The sequence below is a fragment of the Nycticebus coucang genome, chromosome 8, assembly GCF_027406575.1.
Source record: "Nycticebus coucang isolate mNycCou1 chromosome 8, mNycCou1.pri, whole genome shotgun sequence".
NCBI classification, from domain to species: domain Eukaryota; kingdom Metazoa; phylum Chordata; class Mammalia; order Primates; family Lorisidae; genus Nycticebus; species Nycticebus coucang.
In genome coordinates this window covers 109693612-109711581 of record NC_069787.1, presented here as the reverse complement: position 1 = coordinate 109711581, position 17970 = coordinate 109693612, and the positions used below count along the sequence as shown (strand labels likewise).

The following is a 17970-nucleotide window of genomic DNA, read 5'->3' as shown; positions in this document are numbered from 1 at the left end:
TCGTTATTGGTGTATAGAAAAGCTACAGATTTTGTATGCTGAAACTCTGCTGCACTCAATTTATCAAATCTAAAAGTATGTTGGTGGTATCCTTAGGGTTTTCTAGTTATAGACCATATCATCAGTAACCAAGGATAATTTGACTTCCTGTTTTCTAATTTGGAGTCCTTTAATTTTTGTTCTTACCAGCTTGCTTTGACAAAGATGTTCAGTACTATGTCTAATGAGAGTGGTGAACTTCGGCATCTTTGTCTTATTCCAATTCTTAGGGGGAATTCTTTCAACTTTTCCCTATTAAGTAACCTCTTAGTTGTGGGGCTGTCATTTATGGTTTCCTTATTATGAGATATGTTCCTTTTATGCCTGGTTTGTTGAGAGTTATTACCCTGAAGATATGCTGCATTTTATCAAATACTTTTTCAATATCTATTAAGATGATGATATGGGTTTTGTTTTTTTAATATTATAGATGAGGTGTTGCTCTATCATGCAGGCTGGAGTGCAATTCTATGACCATAGCTCACTGCAGCCTCGAACTCTTGGGCTCAAGCAGTCTTCTACCTTAGCCTCCTGAGTAACTGGAAGTAGCCATGTAACACCATGCTGAGCAAGAGAAGAAGTCTTGCTCTGTTGTCTAGGCTGGTCTCAAACTCCTGGCTTCAACTGATCCTCTTACTGTGGCCTCCCAGACTGGTAGGATTAAAGGCATGAGCCACTGTGCCCCCAGAATTTTTTTGTCCTTAATTCTGTTTATGTGATAATGTATCACATTTATTGATTTGTGTGTATTGAACCATCCTTACATTCCTGGTTTTATAATGAAGTCCACTTGATCATGGTGTAGTATCTTTCTAAAGCCCCCTCTCCCACTCCAAAACACACCCAACTATCCAATTATAGTCTTTTTTCTCTGTATTTTTCTCTTTTTTCCCCCAACTTTATTGAGGTATAGTTGATGTGTTAGTGCATTTTGTATTGCTGTCAAGAGAATATGTGAGACTGGGTAATGTATAAAGACTTACACATTGTATAAAGGCTTATTTGGCTCACAGTTCTGCAGCCTGTACAAGAAGCATGGTGCTTCTGGTCAGGGCTTGGAGGAGTTTCCAATCCAGACAGAAAGGGAAGAGGGAGCAGGTGTGTCACATGGCAAGGTAGGAGTGAGAGAGAGGAAGAAGCTTTAGGCTCTTTTAAACAACTAGCTCTCACATGAACCAATTAAGCAAGAATTCACTCATTACCACAGAGAAAGCACCAAGTCATTATTATCTTTTTTTTTTTTTTTGAGACAGAGTCTCATTTTTTCACCCTCAGGAGAGTGCCATGGCATCATAGCTCATAGCAACCTCAAACTCTTGGGCTCAAGTGATTCTCTTGGCTCAGCCTACTGAGTATCTGGGACTACAGGCGGTCGCCACAAGGCCCAGCTATTCTTTTTTTAGACAGGAGGTCTGGCTCTGGCTCAGGGAGATTATGAACTCATTAGCTCATGTAATCCACCCACTTTGGCCTCCCAGAGTGCTTGGATTACAGGTGTGAGCCATGGCGCCAGTTCCACCAAGTCATTCTAGAAGTGTCAGCCCTGATGGCTCAAACACCTCCCACTAGGCCCCACCTCCAATATTGGAGATCAAATTTCTTTTTTCTTTTTTTTTTTTTTTTAGAGACAGAGTTTGTTTGTCATCCTGGGTAGAGTGCCACAGCTTATAGCACCCTCCAGCTCTTGGGCTTAGGCGATTCTTTTGCCTCAGCCTCCCACATAGCTGGGACTACAGGTGCCCGCCACAACTCCTGGCTGTTTTTTTGTTGCTGTTTGGCCAGGGCTGGGTTTGAACCCACCACTCTTGGGGCCGGTGCCCTACTCACTAAGCCACAAGCATCGCCCTGGAGATCAAATTTCAACATGAAATTTAGAGGGGCCAACATCCAAACCATATCGGTTCACAAAAACTGTATATTACAGTGTACAATTTTGATGTTTCAATATACACATATATTTTGAAATTACCACAATCAAGGCAATTGACATATCACCTCATATAGTTATCTTTGTATACTACATATATATGTGTGTGTGTTTGTGTGGTGAGAACATTTAAGATTATACATTTAGCAATTATCAAGTATTTTATACATTATTATTAACTATAGCTGCCATGCTGTAAAATAGGTCTCCAGAACCAATGACAGTTTAATGTGGATTTCTAGAGTTACATAGTGGTCCCATACTTTTGTAGGTCTAAGTTAAGATCCTAACTACGGTTGATCTGCGCTCCTAAGTTTAAGATCCTAACTAGGGTTAATCTGAGTTTGAGAGGATCTTTTGGAATGATTACAAATGAAAGCAAAAGAACCACAATTTTGTTAACTAAATAATTAATATGCAACAAGAAAAAAATTATTTGAACAGAAAAAACACTTTTTTTAAAAGGAAAATTATGATGTTCTATAAATCTGAGGAAAGAAAGAATTTCATGAGAGGTTATTCCACTATGCCATTTTGACACTTCTAATGTTTTGCTTTCTCTAAAGCTTATAGAACTAAAGTTTGAAAAGTTTGATGTTGAGCGAGATAACTACTGCCGATATGATTATGTGGCTGTGTTTAATGGCGGGGAAGTCAACGACGCTAAAAGAATTGGAAAGTATTGTGGTGATAGTCCACCTGCGTAAGTAGCAGTATTTAAGTCATTAACATTTTAGAGTTTAAATGTGTTTCTCATTAAGTCTTCCAATTACATTTATTTTCTGGAAGATTTTATGTTGCTGTTTTGCTAACAAAATGTTGGGTTCCATAAAAGTAGAATTCCCATATAGCACTGCTAACAAAAAGCACCCAACCTAGAAGCTAAGGCAACATTAACAGGAGTGTAAAGAGAGGGCGGCACCTGTAATGCAAGGAGTAGGGCACCAGCCCCATATACTGGGGGTGCAGGTTCAAGCCCGCCCTGGCCAAAACTGCAAGAAAAAAAAAAAAGAGTGTAAAGAGACCTGGACAGCCTACTGGATAAACGAAAGCAGTTGGTGATGCCCCAGGGCTAGAGGCTGAACCAGATGCTGGGACACTTCACTGCCAGGCAAGGGTGAGATCAGCATCAGAGTAGAGTGAAAAATTCTGATCAAACCCCGGGGGCTGATAGTGAGGATTCAGTCACTGGAGAATGTACCAGGGGTGGTTTCACTGGAGGATTCACCTCCAGAGAAACCTGGAAATAATAATGAAAATTGGTTGTTTTGCCTTGGCTTTTGGTGAAGGGGAGGACAGTCTCTGATGAGACTTTCTAAACAAAAATAAACCCACATATGATTGGGGGTTAGAATTTACACGACTTAACTATCCAAAAAAAAAAAAAAAGAGGTCAAGAATTTTATTTAAAGTTTCCAAGTTGATAGTGTCTGGAGGAGCTGACAGATGAAAATCTAAATCTTGATGGGAAGACTGCATCTTAATTTAAACTTTAAGAATCTCTATAAAGTTTCAAAGAACATAAGCTCCCAAACAAAAAGGAAGAGCCAAGATAAACAGAGTCAGTAGAAATGAACAGTATAATAGACCCACAGAGGTTATATATATTAAAATTGTGAGACACAGAATATAAAATAAGTATGCTTAAACAAATTCATTCAAAATACACTGAGCCTACAAAGGGCAGGCTATTGAAAGTATGACAGAGAAACAAGAAACTTTCAGAAATGATCAAACAGATTTAACAAGGAATGACATAGAATTCTCAGTATAATAATTAAAAAAGGAAACTTAATACAAGCATTAAATAGCTGATAAGACAGTTGCAGAAAGAATTAGGGAATTTTTTCTACTCTTAAATTAATTTTTAAATAGAATTATCCAAACAAGATTTTTTAGCCATTGTTTAATAGTAATGGTAAAAATTTAACAATAATAGCAAAACTTGGATGAAACTACCATCTTGATTAATATAGTTATCCCTGGGCGGCACCTGTAGCTCAGTGGGGAGGGCGCCCGCCACATACACCAAGGCCACGTGTTCGAACCTAGCCCGGGCCTGCTAAATAACAATGACAACTGCAACAACAACAACAAAAATGCTGGGCATTGTGGCAGGCACCTGTAGTCCCAGCAACTTGGGAGGCTGAGGCAAGAGAATCGCTTAAGCCCAAGAGTTTGAGGTTGCTATGAACTGAGGGCAACATAGTGAGACTCTGTCTCAAAAAAATAAAAAATAATATATATATATATAGTTATCCCTATGATTAAGAGAGCTTTGGAGCTTTATTATAATCTCCATTAAATCTTTAGTACCAACTAACCAGCAAGCCCCTGAAGTTCTTAATCAGTGATATAATTTAAGACCACCAAAACATATTATTCACTTTTATTCCTTCACAGCATTTTGCTAATAAAAGTCACAACAGAAATGTTTCCATTTCAGGAATGTTTAAGAACTCCCATTAAATCTGAAATGGAAGTCTCCTTCAATCCTGCATGGCTTTCTTATCCCAGGGTGATCAAGCCACTGAGATGATCCTCTGGCTGGATCTTCACAGGGTATAGGAATTTGTTCATCACATTTGTCCTCTGCAGCCAGAATCTGGCTCCCAGGCAAGCTTGAACTCAGTCAGTTGAAAGCTGTGCCTCCCAAGTCAGCAGGCCCTGAGGTGCCTGGAGACAGAAAGCCAGCCACAGCTTCAGCATTTATGCATCCCAATATCAACCACAATCACCTGGTCCTGGGATCAATTCCTGACTCTTCCACAAACTTGTTGTCAAGTCTTGAACTGCCGAAATTTCAGTTGCCCATTCCATAAAAGGGGAATAATAGTAGGGTTGTTGTAAAGATGGAACACTTCACATTAAGCCCACCTAGCAGATTAAGCCTTTCACCTTTTTAAGTGTTTTAGCTTTTAAGTTAAAAAAAAAAAATGGTAACTTACTGTCAAAAACTAATAGAAAGCTAGAGGCTCGGCGCCTGTGGCTCAAGAGGCTAAGGCGCCAGCCACATACACCTGAGCTGGCAGGTTCGAATCCAGCCCGGGCCCGCCAAACAACAATGACGGCTGCAACCAAAAAAATAGCCAGGCGTTGTGGCGGGTGCCTGTAGTCCCAGCTACCTGGGAGGTGGAGGCAGGAGAATCGCTTGAGCCCAGGAGCTGTGATGCCACAGCACTCTATCCAGGGTGACAGCTTGAGGCTCTGTCTCAAAAAAAATAGAAAGCTAGAAAAGGTGGGGCGCGATGGCTCACACCTGTAGTCCTAGCACTCTGGGAGGTTAAGGCAAGTGGATTGCCTGAGCTCATGGGTTCGAGACCAGCAAGAGCAAGAGCAAGATCCTACATCTAAAAATAGCATTTGTGGCAGACACCTGTAGTCACAGCTACTTGGGAGGCTGAGGCAAGAGAATTGCATAAGCCCAGGAGTCTGAGGTTGTTGTGAGCTCTCTACCAAGGGAGACATGGCTCTCTACCAAGGGAAACAAAGTGAGACTCTGTCTCAAAAAAAAAAAAAAAAGAAAGCTAGAAAAGTTTACATTTTCAGAGAGGTTCCCCTTAAATGTTAAATATCTATAAGTATTTTTAAAAAGTTTTCTCTTCCTTTAGGCCAATTATATCTGAGAAAAATGAGCTTCTTATTCAGTTTTTATCAGACCTAAGTTTAACTGCAGATGGATTTATTGGTCACTACAAATTCAGGCCAAAAAAGCTACCAGTTACTACAGCACCACCTGTTACCACCACATTTCCTGTAACCACAGGTAAGTTTCTCTGTTGGAAACGCTGTATAAAAACTTTAGGAGTATAATATTTCTAAGAGAAAGATAATTACAATTAGAATAAGTTAAATAGGATGAAACTTATGTAAGAGAAAAATATGACTCCATTGATGAAAAGACAGGTAAAGGGTATGAAGATGCTGATGAGCTAATAGTTTTTAAATATCATCTAAGAATGTTATAACCACTTAAAAACTGCTAGGAACGCTATTATGAACAAACCATTATAAGTCATAGTTTCCTTTTCTGGCACTTAAAAAGTTATAGTTTTTGGGTGGCGCCTGTGGCTCAAAGGGATAGGGCGCCACTCCCATATGCTGGAGGTGGTGGGTTCAAACCCAGCCTCAGCCAAAAACCACAAAAAAAAAAAAAAAGTTATAGTTTTCTTCTTATTATATAAATTGTGGTATTTTAGGTTAAAGTTCTAGAGCAGCAGTTCTCAACCTGTGGCATTAGGAAGGTTGAGATCACTGTTCTAGAGCTTCAAGAAATACCTGCCAATTTTCATATCTGCCTGGCATAGTCTTGGGCATTTTTTCCTCAAAAAAGTTTTATGAAATATATTATTTTTTTCAAATTGGAGTAAATTAAACAAAAATATGCAACATATTATAGGCCTTGGTTGGGAAACTCTAGTCTAAGACATGTATCTTAATCTCTATGTCAAATCACCTCCACCCCATGGAATTTCAGGTCTCAGATTTAAAAATCCAAATCCAGGGAAGAGGGTTAAGTGGGAAGGAAAGATCTAAGGTTCAGATATGAAATAAGCTAAAATAAGCTCAGCTTCGTTGCCCACTATTTCCCACATACAGCCTGGATAGGGCTCTCCTACATATGAGTAGACGCTCCCCTGCCTGATTTTTCTGGCACTCCACAAGTGGGCCACCTTGTGGCCTGGGTATGTACTGCCTCACCTCGCCTAGGTGTTTCTCTGGTTTATATGGGTGGGGCTTGGTGTTTGATTATTTCTGGTTAGTTATCTGATTACACCCAGGGTACTAGTAGAAGCCCTGCTTTTCCCTCCATCCTAAACTTTCTCTGAATTTGAAAACATGGATTTGTAAATATCTCCTGGACATTTTGTGACTGCTAAATATATAGATTAAAGCAGAGCAAAACTTTTTATCACACTATTTTCTGCCTCAAACCTGCTTTGCCACCTATTTTCCCAAGCATATTCACAACATCAGTGGCCACACTTACAGGGTCATCTTTGATTTCCTCTATCTTACCTCCCCTCTGCAACCCTCCCCCCCACCCCTGCCCCACTGGAGAGCAGACCATGTCATTCTTCTGTTAAATTAATTGTTTACAGTTGTGCTATCCAATATGGCAGCCACCATTGAGCATGTAGTGGACAGTGATACTAAGGAGCTAAACTTTTAATTTAATTATAATTAATTTAAATTTTAAAAGGCTCGTGTGGCTAGTGACCACTGGTTTGGACAGCACAAACGCCTGGACTTCTTATGTAGTGTATAAGTTCCTTTACACTTTGTCCCCATCCTCTCTTTCTGGCTTCATCTTCAAGCCCTGCCAGCTCTCTCCTTATGCTCTAAGTATTTTAGTTTTTTTTTTTTTTTTTTAGTATTTTAGTTTTTATCCTAAGTGTGAGGGAAGGTGATGATGGATTTACGCAAAGTTCAAGATTAGATTTGCATTTTACAAAGACCATTCCAGCCACAGTGAGGTGAATGGTTTGCAGAGATCAAGAGGATCGCAGGTTCCTGTGGTTCTTCAGGTGACTCATGAATGCTATGGCACAGATACAGAGACAGCCAAGAGGTAAGAGGGAGGTAGTGACAGGTTTGGTGACTAATGGGCTTGGGGAGACCAGGAAGTTGTGAAGAATGCCTCCCAGGTGTGGTCTCAGGCTTGCACAACTGGGGGGTAATTTTGACATTTACTGAAGAAGAGACCTGGTTTGGGAGTGGATTCATAAATTAAGCTATGGCTTTATTGTGTTTTTGGTGTTTGTGAGATGTACAAATGGAGATGTCATGCAGTCACATATGGGTTTCCCAAGCAGAAGAGAGATTTTAGCTAGAGATTTAAATTTAAGAGTCATCAATACATAAATAGTTGAAACCATGATCAAGAATAAGATTGGAGATTGCTTAGGGAGAGGCTGGGGACAGAAGGAGGAGAGAAAGTAGGATTAAACTTCTAGGAACTCCAACTTCTTAAGAGGAAGTAATTCTGGCAAAGGAGAGACTCAAAAGGAGTGTCTAGGGAGGAGGGAGCAAACCCAAGAGCATGGGCCATGGAACAGGAATGGTCGCTGAGTCAAGTGTTGATGAGACTCAAGTAAGGTGGGGGGTGGCTAAAATGTTTCCATCTGATTTCACGATGCTTGGTTACTGGAGACCCCAGCAAGAGCTGTGTAAGGGGTGTTGTGCAGGCAGAAGTCAGATGAAGTAGGTTGATAGGCTGGTAGTGCAAGATAAAGAAATTGAGACAGTTGAGTTCCAGCAACTCATTCACAAGTTTGGCCTTAAAGGAAGGAGAGTTTTGCACCTGTTGATGCTGATGGGAATAGCCAGCAAAGAAGGAGAACATAATGGCAGATGGGAGGAATAAACCAAGAAGGAAGGTCTTTATGAAGGTGGGAGGATCTGGCTGCGGAGGATTTATAGAGCAAATGACTTTAGACAGACCGTACAATCCCCTGTGTCTGAGATGGAAAGGAAGAGAAGGTACAGATAAAGATGACTTACGGGGTTGGTTCAGATCTAGAGGACATTCTCTGTTGTGACTCGTATTCTCTCTAGGTAACAGCCAGTCCCCTGCTAAGAGTGAGAAGGTAAGAGGCAGCACTAGAAGCTGGCAGAATTAAAAAGAATTTAAAAAATAGCTGTGAAAATTGGAGTAAGGTGATTGTCACCTTGATGAAGGTTCATTCCTACTCAGCTGAGGACAAGCACAGAGAAGATATTCCCCTACAGGATTTGTACAGAGTTGAAAGACAAAAAGGAAAGGGAGTTTAAGGTATTGTCACAAAACTAACCAAAATACTTTAATGGCTGATGGAAACTAAATGGAATTGCTAAGGAAGTAAAAACAGTTCAGAATGGGAAAAATGAGAGAGGTCAATGATTACTTTTGAAAAATGTAATCATGAGAGTAATTAAATAAATAAGCTTGACGTGAAGGAGGATATACTATAGAGTAGGATGTCTAAATTTGAGAGATTGGCAGATAACCACTTCAGCATGAGGACCTCTGAGCCTGGAACTGAGTGTCTGAGATGGAGAAGAGAGAAAGTCCCTGGAGAGGATGAGGCCACATGACTGAGGGGTCATCCGGTCATCCACGTAGAGAGTGGACCCACAGAGATGGTCTCAGGCACACTTGCAGAGGAAGCCCAAGAACCAGGGGCCAAGTGTGTGACTGCAGGACAGTGCATAGAAACACAAGTGTGTGACTGCAGGACAGTACATAGAAACAGTAAGATGAGGAGGATGAGGGGAGTAGAGCTTGATGACTTAGAGGCATGAGGCAGGGCTCTAGCAAAGGGAGTACAGGAGTGTGTGGGACGCCCACCCGACTTCCAGCCTGACTTTCTGAGGCTGAGGAGCCGGTTTCTGCTGGGCCACCTGAAAGCATGCTCTCTGTCACCAGGAGAACCACAGACACTGCTACTTTTTAAACTTGGATAATTAGGTAAATTTAGTCCCAAAATGAGGACCCTAACTTCTGAAATGATGTATCTCTCTCCTAAGTATTTTCTGAGCTTTTTCTTTTTTCTTTTTTAAAGGCATATTTAAGCTACTCTGTATTTTCTTTCTTTCTTTCTTTTTTTCTTTTTTTTTGAGATAGAGCCTCAAGCTATAGCCCTGGGTATAGCTGTGGTGTCATAGTTCACTGCAACCTCCAACTCCTAGGCTTAAGCGATTCTCCTGCCTTCGCCTCCCGAGTAGCTTGGACCACAGGCTCCCGCCACAACACCTGGCTAGTTTTTTTGTTTGTAGTTATTGTTTGGCAGGCCTGGGCCGAATTCGAACCCCCCAGCTCTGGTGTATATGGCTGGTGCTTTAGCTGCTTGAGCTACAGGCGCCACCTACTCTATGTATTTTCACATTAAATTGTATATTTTTCATATTGCTGTCCACTTCAGACCCTTTTTGGAGTTAAGTAGGGATACAAATTAAGAGTAAATCAATAATAAATTGACAGAGGAGTTGGTAGAATCCATCAGAAGGGCAATGTATGATTGCAGATATTTACCCAACAAGGGCAATTCTGTTACCATTTTGTTTAAATTTTAGGATATTGCCATGCATAACCACATAATTAATAAATACTTTTGAAACATTTTAAAGATAAAAATGGGGATTATGGCTCCATGCCTGTAGCTCAGCAGCTAGGGCACCAGCCACACGCACTGGAGCTGGTGAGTTCAAATCCAGCCTGGGCCTGCTAAACATGACAACTACAACCCCAAAATACCCAGGTGTTGTGGTGGGCGCCTGTAGTCCCGACTACTTGGGAGGCTGAGGCAACAGAATCGCTTACGCCCAAGGTTGCTATGAGCTGTGACGCCACAGCACTTTACTCAGGGTGACACTCTGTCTCAAAAAAAGAAACCAAAAAAGTGAGGATTAAATATTTTCATTTTATTAATGCAAGGTTTCTCAACCTTGGCATTATTTACGTTTTCTACCACATAATTCTTTGTTGTGGGGTGTATCCTGTTCATGGTAGGGTGTTTAGCAGTGTCTCTGGCATCTACCCACTAGATGTTAGTAGCACCCTCCAGTAGTGACAGCCAGTAATGTTTCTACATGATGCCAAACGTTACCTATGGGGCAAAATCACCTACTGGTGGAGAACTACTATGTTTATTTAGTTTTACTTTTTAATTCATCTACTTCTCACTTCTTAAGATCCAGTGCCAGGATCAAAATGAATATTTAGTGACTGGTTGCATTTTGTTGCAGATGTAACACATTTTATGTGTGAGCAGCATTTCTAAAACCCTATCCTAACATTTGGGTAATTGCATATTTTAAATGCATCAAGAAGGGTGGCTCAGTTGGCAGGGCGCCGGCCACATACACCAAAGCTGGTGGGTTTGAACCCACCGTGGGCCAACCGAACAAAGACAACAACAAAAAATAGCCAGGCATTGTGTCTGGTGCCTGTAGTCCCAGCTACTTGGGAGGCTGAAATAAGAGAATCGCTTGAGCCCAGGAGTTTGAGGTTCCTGGGAGCTGTGATGCCATAACACTCTACCCAGGGCAACAGCTTGAGCTTCTGTCTCTAAATAAATAAATGCACCAGCTCAGCACCTAGCACAGTGGTTATGGTGCCAGCCACATGCACCAAGGCTGGAAGGTTCAAACCCAGCCCAGGCCAGCTAAAAAACAATCACAAGTGCAACAAGAAACAGCCGGGCGTTGTGGCCGATGTTTGTGATCCCAGCTATTTGGGAGGCTGAGTCAAGAGAATTGCTTAAGCCCAAGAGTTTGAGATTGCTGTGAACTGCGATGCTATGGCACTCTACCCAAGGCGACATAGACTCTGTCTCAAAAAACAAACAAACAAAAATGCACCAAGAAGGCTCCTTCCATCCTCAGGGGAACGTCATAGGATTTCTTTTGTAAAATGAAGGATTAAACTGCATTCTGTGCGTTCAGATTTCTTGTACTTGGGTTTTCTTAGCAGGGCACAAACAAAATATGCGGATTTGGAGTTGTGATGTTAGTTTTATATAAAGAAAAAAGAGAACAGGATGAATTTGTCCTATCTTTCATATCAGAATTAAAATTCACAAGAGGGTATTGACTAGCCTTGAGGAAATTAGAGAGTAGTTGGTAGCATGAAGACTTTCTTTTGCATGGTTTTTAATTATTTTATTGCAATGATAGATGGTAGCTCAGGGAAATAAATGGTAATTTTAAATGGGTAAAGTTGGATCATTTATACTTGAATTCATTTTTCTAAATCATATGTCTTCTTTGAATTAAGGTTTAAAACCCACTGTGGCCCTGTGTCAACAAAAGTGTAGACGGACAGGAACTCTGGAGAGCAATTATTGTTCAAGTAACTTTGGTAAGAAATAAAAACCAGCCTTTTCTCTTTAACCAGAAACTTGAGACTGTGTGCTTAATCTCAAAGGAATTCCCAGTAACACTGTTCATTTACCCAAGAAAATATTTTCCTATACATTAGGTGTGTTGACTTGTGCTGTTTGAATTGTTACATTTCATAACTAAGAAAAATATGTATTTGGAAAATAACATTTTTTCATATAGAAATTTAATAGGGTGACTCTTGGTACACCATACCCTGTGTATTCCTGAAAAAGACTATATACTTTTTTTCTCACATCTTTTTCATATATCAAGTATCTTTTTACACATCTGTAATTCAACTTAGGTAAATCAGAAACATACCAAAGCCGATATTCAGAAACTGGCATGTCTCAGAAGAAATTTAGGTATTTTCTATGTAGTATCCTTCCAAAGTACTAAATTAAAACTTGCAAATCTGAAGTCCATTTGGAAACTCTTATAAATTGGAACCTGAAGAGATATTAATGCCTTAGAATTTCTAGGAACTTTTTCCAATTAATAAATGGTACCATCTGTGAAAATTACTTAAGAGCAAAATATACTAAATTTAATTATGTTGTTTATTTTTTAAAAGCATTTGAAAGGAACATTTAAGAAAAGTCTTATCAGGAAAAGAAAGTTGCTATGGCCTAACTAGGTTACCAAAAACAAAGGGGTTCCTTAGAGACGCTTTGCCAGGTTTTTCTGTGGCCAAAAGTAGTAACTGTTAGTGACTGCAGCCCTATGAAGACACTGAGAGTCTAAGGCCCTAAATCTTACTGGAGTTTACATGCTGAAATTCAAATAACATCATAAATAGGAAAACAAATAGCACCAGGTGTCATCGCAACTACATCCTCTTCCCCGCACTTAAGGAAATCTCTCTCCCTGTCACCTGGGAGCCACTGATTTCACTTGGCAACAGACTGACATTTTGCAGTGAACACTCATTCCAGGAAACAAAGGAAGGCATGACAAGAATTCTGATTTTTATGAGCTTTGCACACTGCGTAAGCAGGGAGCATTTATTTTATCCTACAGAGGTCATAATAGCCAAGTCCAAAACTTGATTTATCTCATTGATTATGAGTCATTTGCATGGCAAATTGACCTAATACTATCACCTGTGGCCCCTGAGTTTTCAACCAAAGTTGATAACACTCCCCAGGAGGCAGTGTTGTGTTGTCACAGTAACTGGGGAGTACTGGTTTTTCTGGTCAGGGGAAGTTAAAAAAAAGTCACTCAATGCATGTCCTACACCACAGAGAATTGTTCTCCCCCTACCCTCCAAATGCCAAAAAGCACCCCTTTAAGAAAGAAAGAACCTTTCTTTCTTTCTTTTTTTTTTTTTTTTTTTTTTTTTGACACAGAGTCTCAAGCTGTTGCCCTTGGTAGAGTTCTGTGGTGTCACAGCTCACAGCAACCTCAGACTCTTGGGCTTAAGTGATTCTCTTGCATCAGCCTCCTAAGTAGCTGGGAGTACAGGCGCCCGCCACAACGCCCGGCTATTATTTTATTGCAGCTGTCATTGTTGATTTTAGCTGGCCCAGGCTAAGTTCGAACCCACCAGCCTCAGTATATATGGCCAGCACCCTACCCACTGAGCTATGGGCACCGCCAAGAATCTTCCTTTTTGTGGCTCAAAAGAGAGTCTTTTTTCTCAGAGTGTCATGACATAAAAAGAGGGAGTTACATAAGGAAAATCAACAGAATTTTGCTAGGGATTTTGTTTTCTTTAAGCAAGAAAATGTTTAAGTTATGCCTCAGTTTTATACTTTGACTTGTTAAATGAGATAAAGAGAGTGGAGAATAAAGAGATTATGACAGACCCGGAAAGATAAGAGATTTACTGATAGGGCGGTGCCTGTGGCTCAGTTGGTAAGGCGCCGGCCCCATATACCGAGGGTGGCAGGTTCAAACTCGGCCCTGGCTGAACTGCAGCCAAAAAATAGCTGGGCATTGTGGCGGGCGCCTGTAGTCCCAGCTACTTGGGAGGCTGAGGCAAGAGAATCGCTTAAGCCCAGCAGTTGGAGGTTGCTGTGAGCTGTGTGATGCCATGGCACTCTACCGAGGGCCATAAAGTGAGACTCTGTCTCTACAAAAAAAAAAAAAAAAAAGAGTTTTACTGATAATTAGAGAAACAAGGACCATATGATGAACAAAAGTTTAAGGAGAGCAGCTAAAGAGAAGCATGGGGGATGGAGAGACACAGAAAAGTGGATACACCTACACAGACAAGAGGACTCGGATCTTAATAGCCCAAATCTCCCTCAGTATGGCGTTGCCTCCTAAAGATCAAGGTCCATTTGAGTATTCACAGGTAGAGGCTATAAGCTTGACTATTCCTCGTTTGTCAATGGATCTACATGTTGTATAAAACATTCTGAGTCCCCATCTTGGCAACAGACTGCAGTGCAACAAATGTTTAGGTTTCTTTCCTAGTTATCAACACCTAACAAGCAGCGTAGCATTACAGCTTCATGGCCCCCTTTTTTTCAAACTGAATTTTGGTGACAAATGTGCAGAATCAAATTCAAGAGCTCTAATAGGGCCTTTGCTTTAACATTAAAATGTTTCATATATGAAAGTTAGAAGAATGTAAAATTATTTTAAGTTCTGCTTGCATTTTCCTTCGTTGTCACATTATTTCAAAACTGTTTTTCTTCTATAGTATTAGCTGGCACTGTTATCACAACCATCACTCGAGGTGGGAGTTTGCATGCCACAGTCTCAATCATCAACATCTATAAAGAGGGAAATCTGGCTATTCAGCAGGCTGGTAAGAACATGAGTGCCAAGGTCATTGTGGTCTGCAAGCAGTGCCCTCTCCTCAGAAGAGGTGAGTAAAGAGAATACTTTAGTCTCCTAGGGGAGCTCAGAGACAGAAAAGGGAATGTAAAAGCCTCTTTGAGCAAGCCAGAAATTTTTTCATGTCATGGCTGGTCTAGGGAAGTAAAATGAAGGGCTGATATACAGCCCACTTCTGGTAGAGAAGGGAGGCCTTTTAGAGTTAGGCAAAATTGGGCTGTGATCCCAGTTCTTATAACTTGTGGAGGAAGAAGTGATAATGGAAATGATGAACCAGTCCAAGAAGCATATGAAATTGAGCCAACAGGAAACAGATGCAGAGAAAGCAGTTCAGGGGAAACAGCTTTTAGATTGCACTTAATATGTCAATACTGGCTCGGCGCCTGTACCTCAGTGGCTAGGGCGCCAGCCACATACACCAAAGCTGCCAGGTTTAAACCAGCCTGGGCCTGCCTAACAATGACAACTACAGCCAAAAAACAGCCAGGCATTGTGGCGGGCACCTGTAGTCCCAGCTACTTGGGAAGCTGAGGTGAGAGAATCTCTTAAGCCCAAGAATTTGAAGTTGCTCAAACTCTTGGGCTTAAGAGAGTAACATAGTAAGACTCTGTCTCAAAAAAAAAAAAATGATGCCAATATTATCTAGGTTTAGAGAGAAATATCCAGCAAGCAAGGAAATGCAGAGTAGAATTTCATAACAGAGAGGTGTACCTGGGTATATCAAAGATTCTAGCAGAGACAGGACTATTAAATCCATGTATGGAAATGCCTTTATTGAGAGAAATTATGGAAAAAGGAAAATTACTTCAAAGCCAGAGGCACATGAGCTTTTTTTTAAATTTAACTTATAAAAGTAATGTATGTTTCATGGCTTTTAAAGAGTTTAAATAAGTAGATAAAGGAATAAAATAAAAAGTGTAACCCTTTTCCTTTCCCCAGAGGTATAATAAAAAATTTCTTCTAGAAAGTTCATATCCATATACAGCATGGGCAGACACACTTATGGGATCATAATACACCTATTCTATTGTAACTTCCCCCCTACATAAGGTATATGTAGACATCTTTCTATAACAGCACACATGTGTAGATAAACCCCTCTCTTTGGAATGCCTGGTGTTCCACTGTGTGATATACCACGACTTCTCAATCCAGTCTCAGCCCATTTCTTTCTCCCATCTTGTCACAAATCTCTCCCACAACTAAACCAAATTAAACTACATACAGACAGAAATATAGAATATCCACTTCAAGAAAGCTCTGCTGTGAATTCAGATTGTATAGAAAAGTCAGGAGGCTAGCAGCCTAATGTTGACTCCTGGAAAAAATCGCAAAAACTCTGTAAAAGATAAGACATTTCTTTCCAGAATCGCCAGGAACAACAGACAATGCATATCTAGATTCTACAGGGCCTCATAATGATGCTCGGAAATAAAGGAAAAATATAATATATGCCTCCTTTATGACATTTTTGTGAATATAAATTTTCAGAGTTCAATCCAACACAACTCAGCTCAAGCACCAGTCTAAGCCTAACACAGACACACTAATATATAAAAATATAGTATAACAAATATAAGTACTTCTCAGTACCTATAATTTTTGCAAGAAACTATACAAATGCAAGAAATATATGATCCATCCATGCCCTCAAGAAACTTACATAGTATAAATGCCTGAGGTATTGATACAAATTCAAGACAGCAGAAGAGAGTGAATCATTAGCTGCCAAATGCCAGGGAAATCCAGATGCTTTATGGAATTGTGAGAGGCCATCTGAGGATGGCCCATCATGGAGCACTGGAGGCCCTTAAGGCAGTGCATCATTCATCACAGGCGTCTGGTAACTACACCAGGCCTATAGCACCACACAGAGAGGTGACTGGATCTAACCACTCCATTAAGTTTCCTTGTGTTAGCTGAACTGGAACATATTACTAGTTGAATTTAGCTTTTTGCTGATGAGAGAGTCTTAAACCAGATTTTATCCTAGATAGAATAAATGTATAATCATATCATTTACAAAAGAGAACATTTATCTAGATGTAGATTATAGTCTCGGTTGTTTCAAAAGACATACATAGTAAAAAAAGATTGTTATGTTCTCTTTCTTTAGGTCTAAATTACATTATTATGGGCCAAGTGGGTGAAGATGGGCGAGGCAAAATCATGCCAAACAGCTTTATCATGATGTTCAAGACCAAGAATCAGAAGCTCCTCGATGCCTTAAAAAAAAAGCAATGTTAACAGTGAACTGTATCAACTGAAGTTGTATTCTGTCATTGCCTTTGAAAGAAATATTTTCTCTCAGTAGAAAAAAATACAAAATTAAATATTCTGAAAGAGCATTCTGAAAGATTGGTTTACTCTTCACATGATGTAGGTGTGAGACCTCCAGTGTTGCTGATGGAAGTTCTGTGTCTGTGCTGAGAGGTACAGAGCTCTGATTGATAACCTGTTGACTTAGTGCAGTAATAGGCAACTCTGTGTGTGAAGCATTGACAGCTTGGAAGCAGTTTATTTATACATACCTGTAAAAGGGTATTTTAGAATTGATTTGTGTGAAGACGTAAAAAAGAGATTTTATAAGTGCAATATTTATAGTGATATTTGTTTTACCTTTAAGCATTTTCTCTGAGGTGTTATATTCTTCTCTTGCATTTTTTAAATCAATGCTTAATAAAGTATTTTTAAATGATTACATAGCAGCCATTAAATTTGTTTTTACAGCTAGTGGGACGCTACAAAAAAGAATATTGCCCTTTAACAATTAGAGTATTGATATTTATATATAAGGTTATCTTTGTATCAATTTACACTTTGGTAAAAGAGTTAGTGTTCCAAGAATTTCAGGGGCTTAATGGATCGATATTGTCAATAGACTGTGATTCTGCTCTCTGCAGAAACAGAGGATCCCTTAGGGATGTAGTCTAAATGCTTTCATTCTGTAATTGAAACAAACTCAGGTATATTTAGTGACTTGCCCAGGGCAGACATTTCCTAAGAGAAATTAAGATCAAGAATCCTAAATCCAGTGCCCTCACTGCCCTTGCCTTTGAAAAATCTATTTTCACTCAGCAGTGGATGGACTCAAAAGGACTCCCATTATTCACACATGGAGGTGCTTAAAATACACTTTGCAACTAGTATGGCAACCAAGAAGTTGCCAGCCAGTTGGCTATGGAAGAAGGGACAACCATTCTTATCCAAAAAATGTTGACTGAACATTACAGATGAACAAAGACTTGGATCCCAAGGTCCCTCGTGGTAGAAGTTTTAGGAATAAGGAAAAATATTCTTTTGGGTAAAAGCAATTAATTCCCAGCCCTAAAGGTGACCAGACATTTAAAGGG

General features: G+C 40.1%; 1 protein-coding gene across 1 annotated transcript in view; it reads left to right on the top strand.

Moving 5' to 3' along the window:
- The window catches only part of PCOLCE2 (procollagen C-endopeptidase enhancer 2), a 78821-nt gene extending 61501 nt beyond the window's left edge, over positions 1 to 17320 (top strand). The window contains exons 5-9 of the mRNA XM_053599552.1: positions 2533 to 2669; positions 5578 to 5732; positions 11724 to 11807; positions 14481 to 14648; positions 16734 to 17320. Of these exons, the coding sequence (XP_053455527.1) occupies positions 2533 to 2669; positions 5578 to 5732; positions 11724 to 11807; positions 14481 to 14648; positions 16734 to 16864 (675 nt within the window). The 3' untranslated portion in view covers positions 16865 to 17320. The remainder of the gene's footprint in view (positions 1 to 2532; positions 2670 to 5577; positions 5733 to 11723; positions 11808 to 14480; positions 14649 to 16733) is intronic.
- The last annotated feature ends 650 nt before the right edge of the window (positions 17321 to 17970 follow it).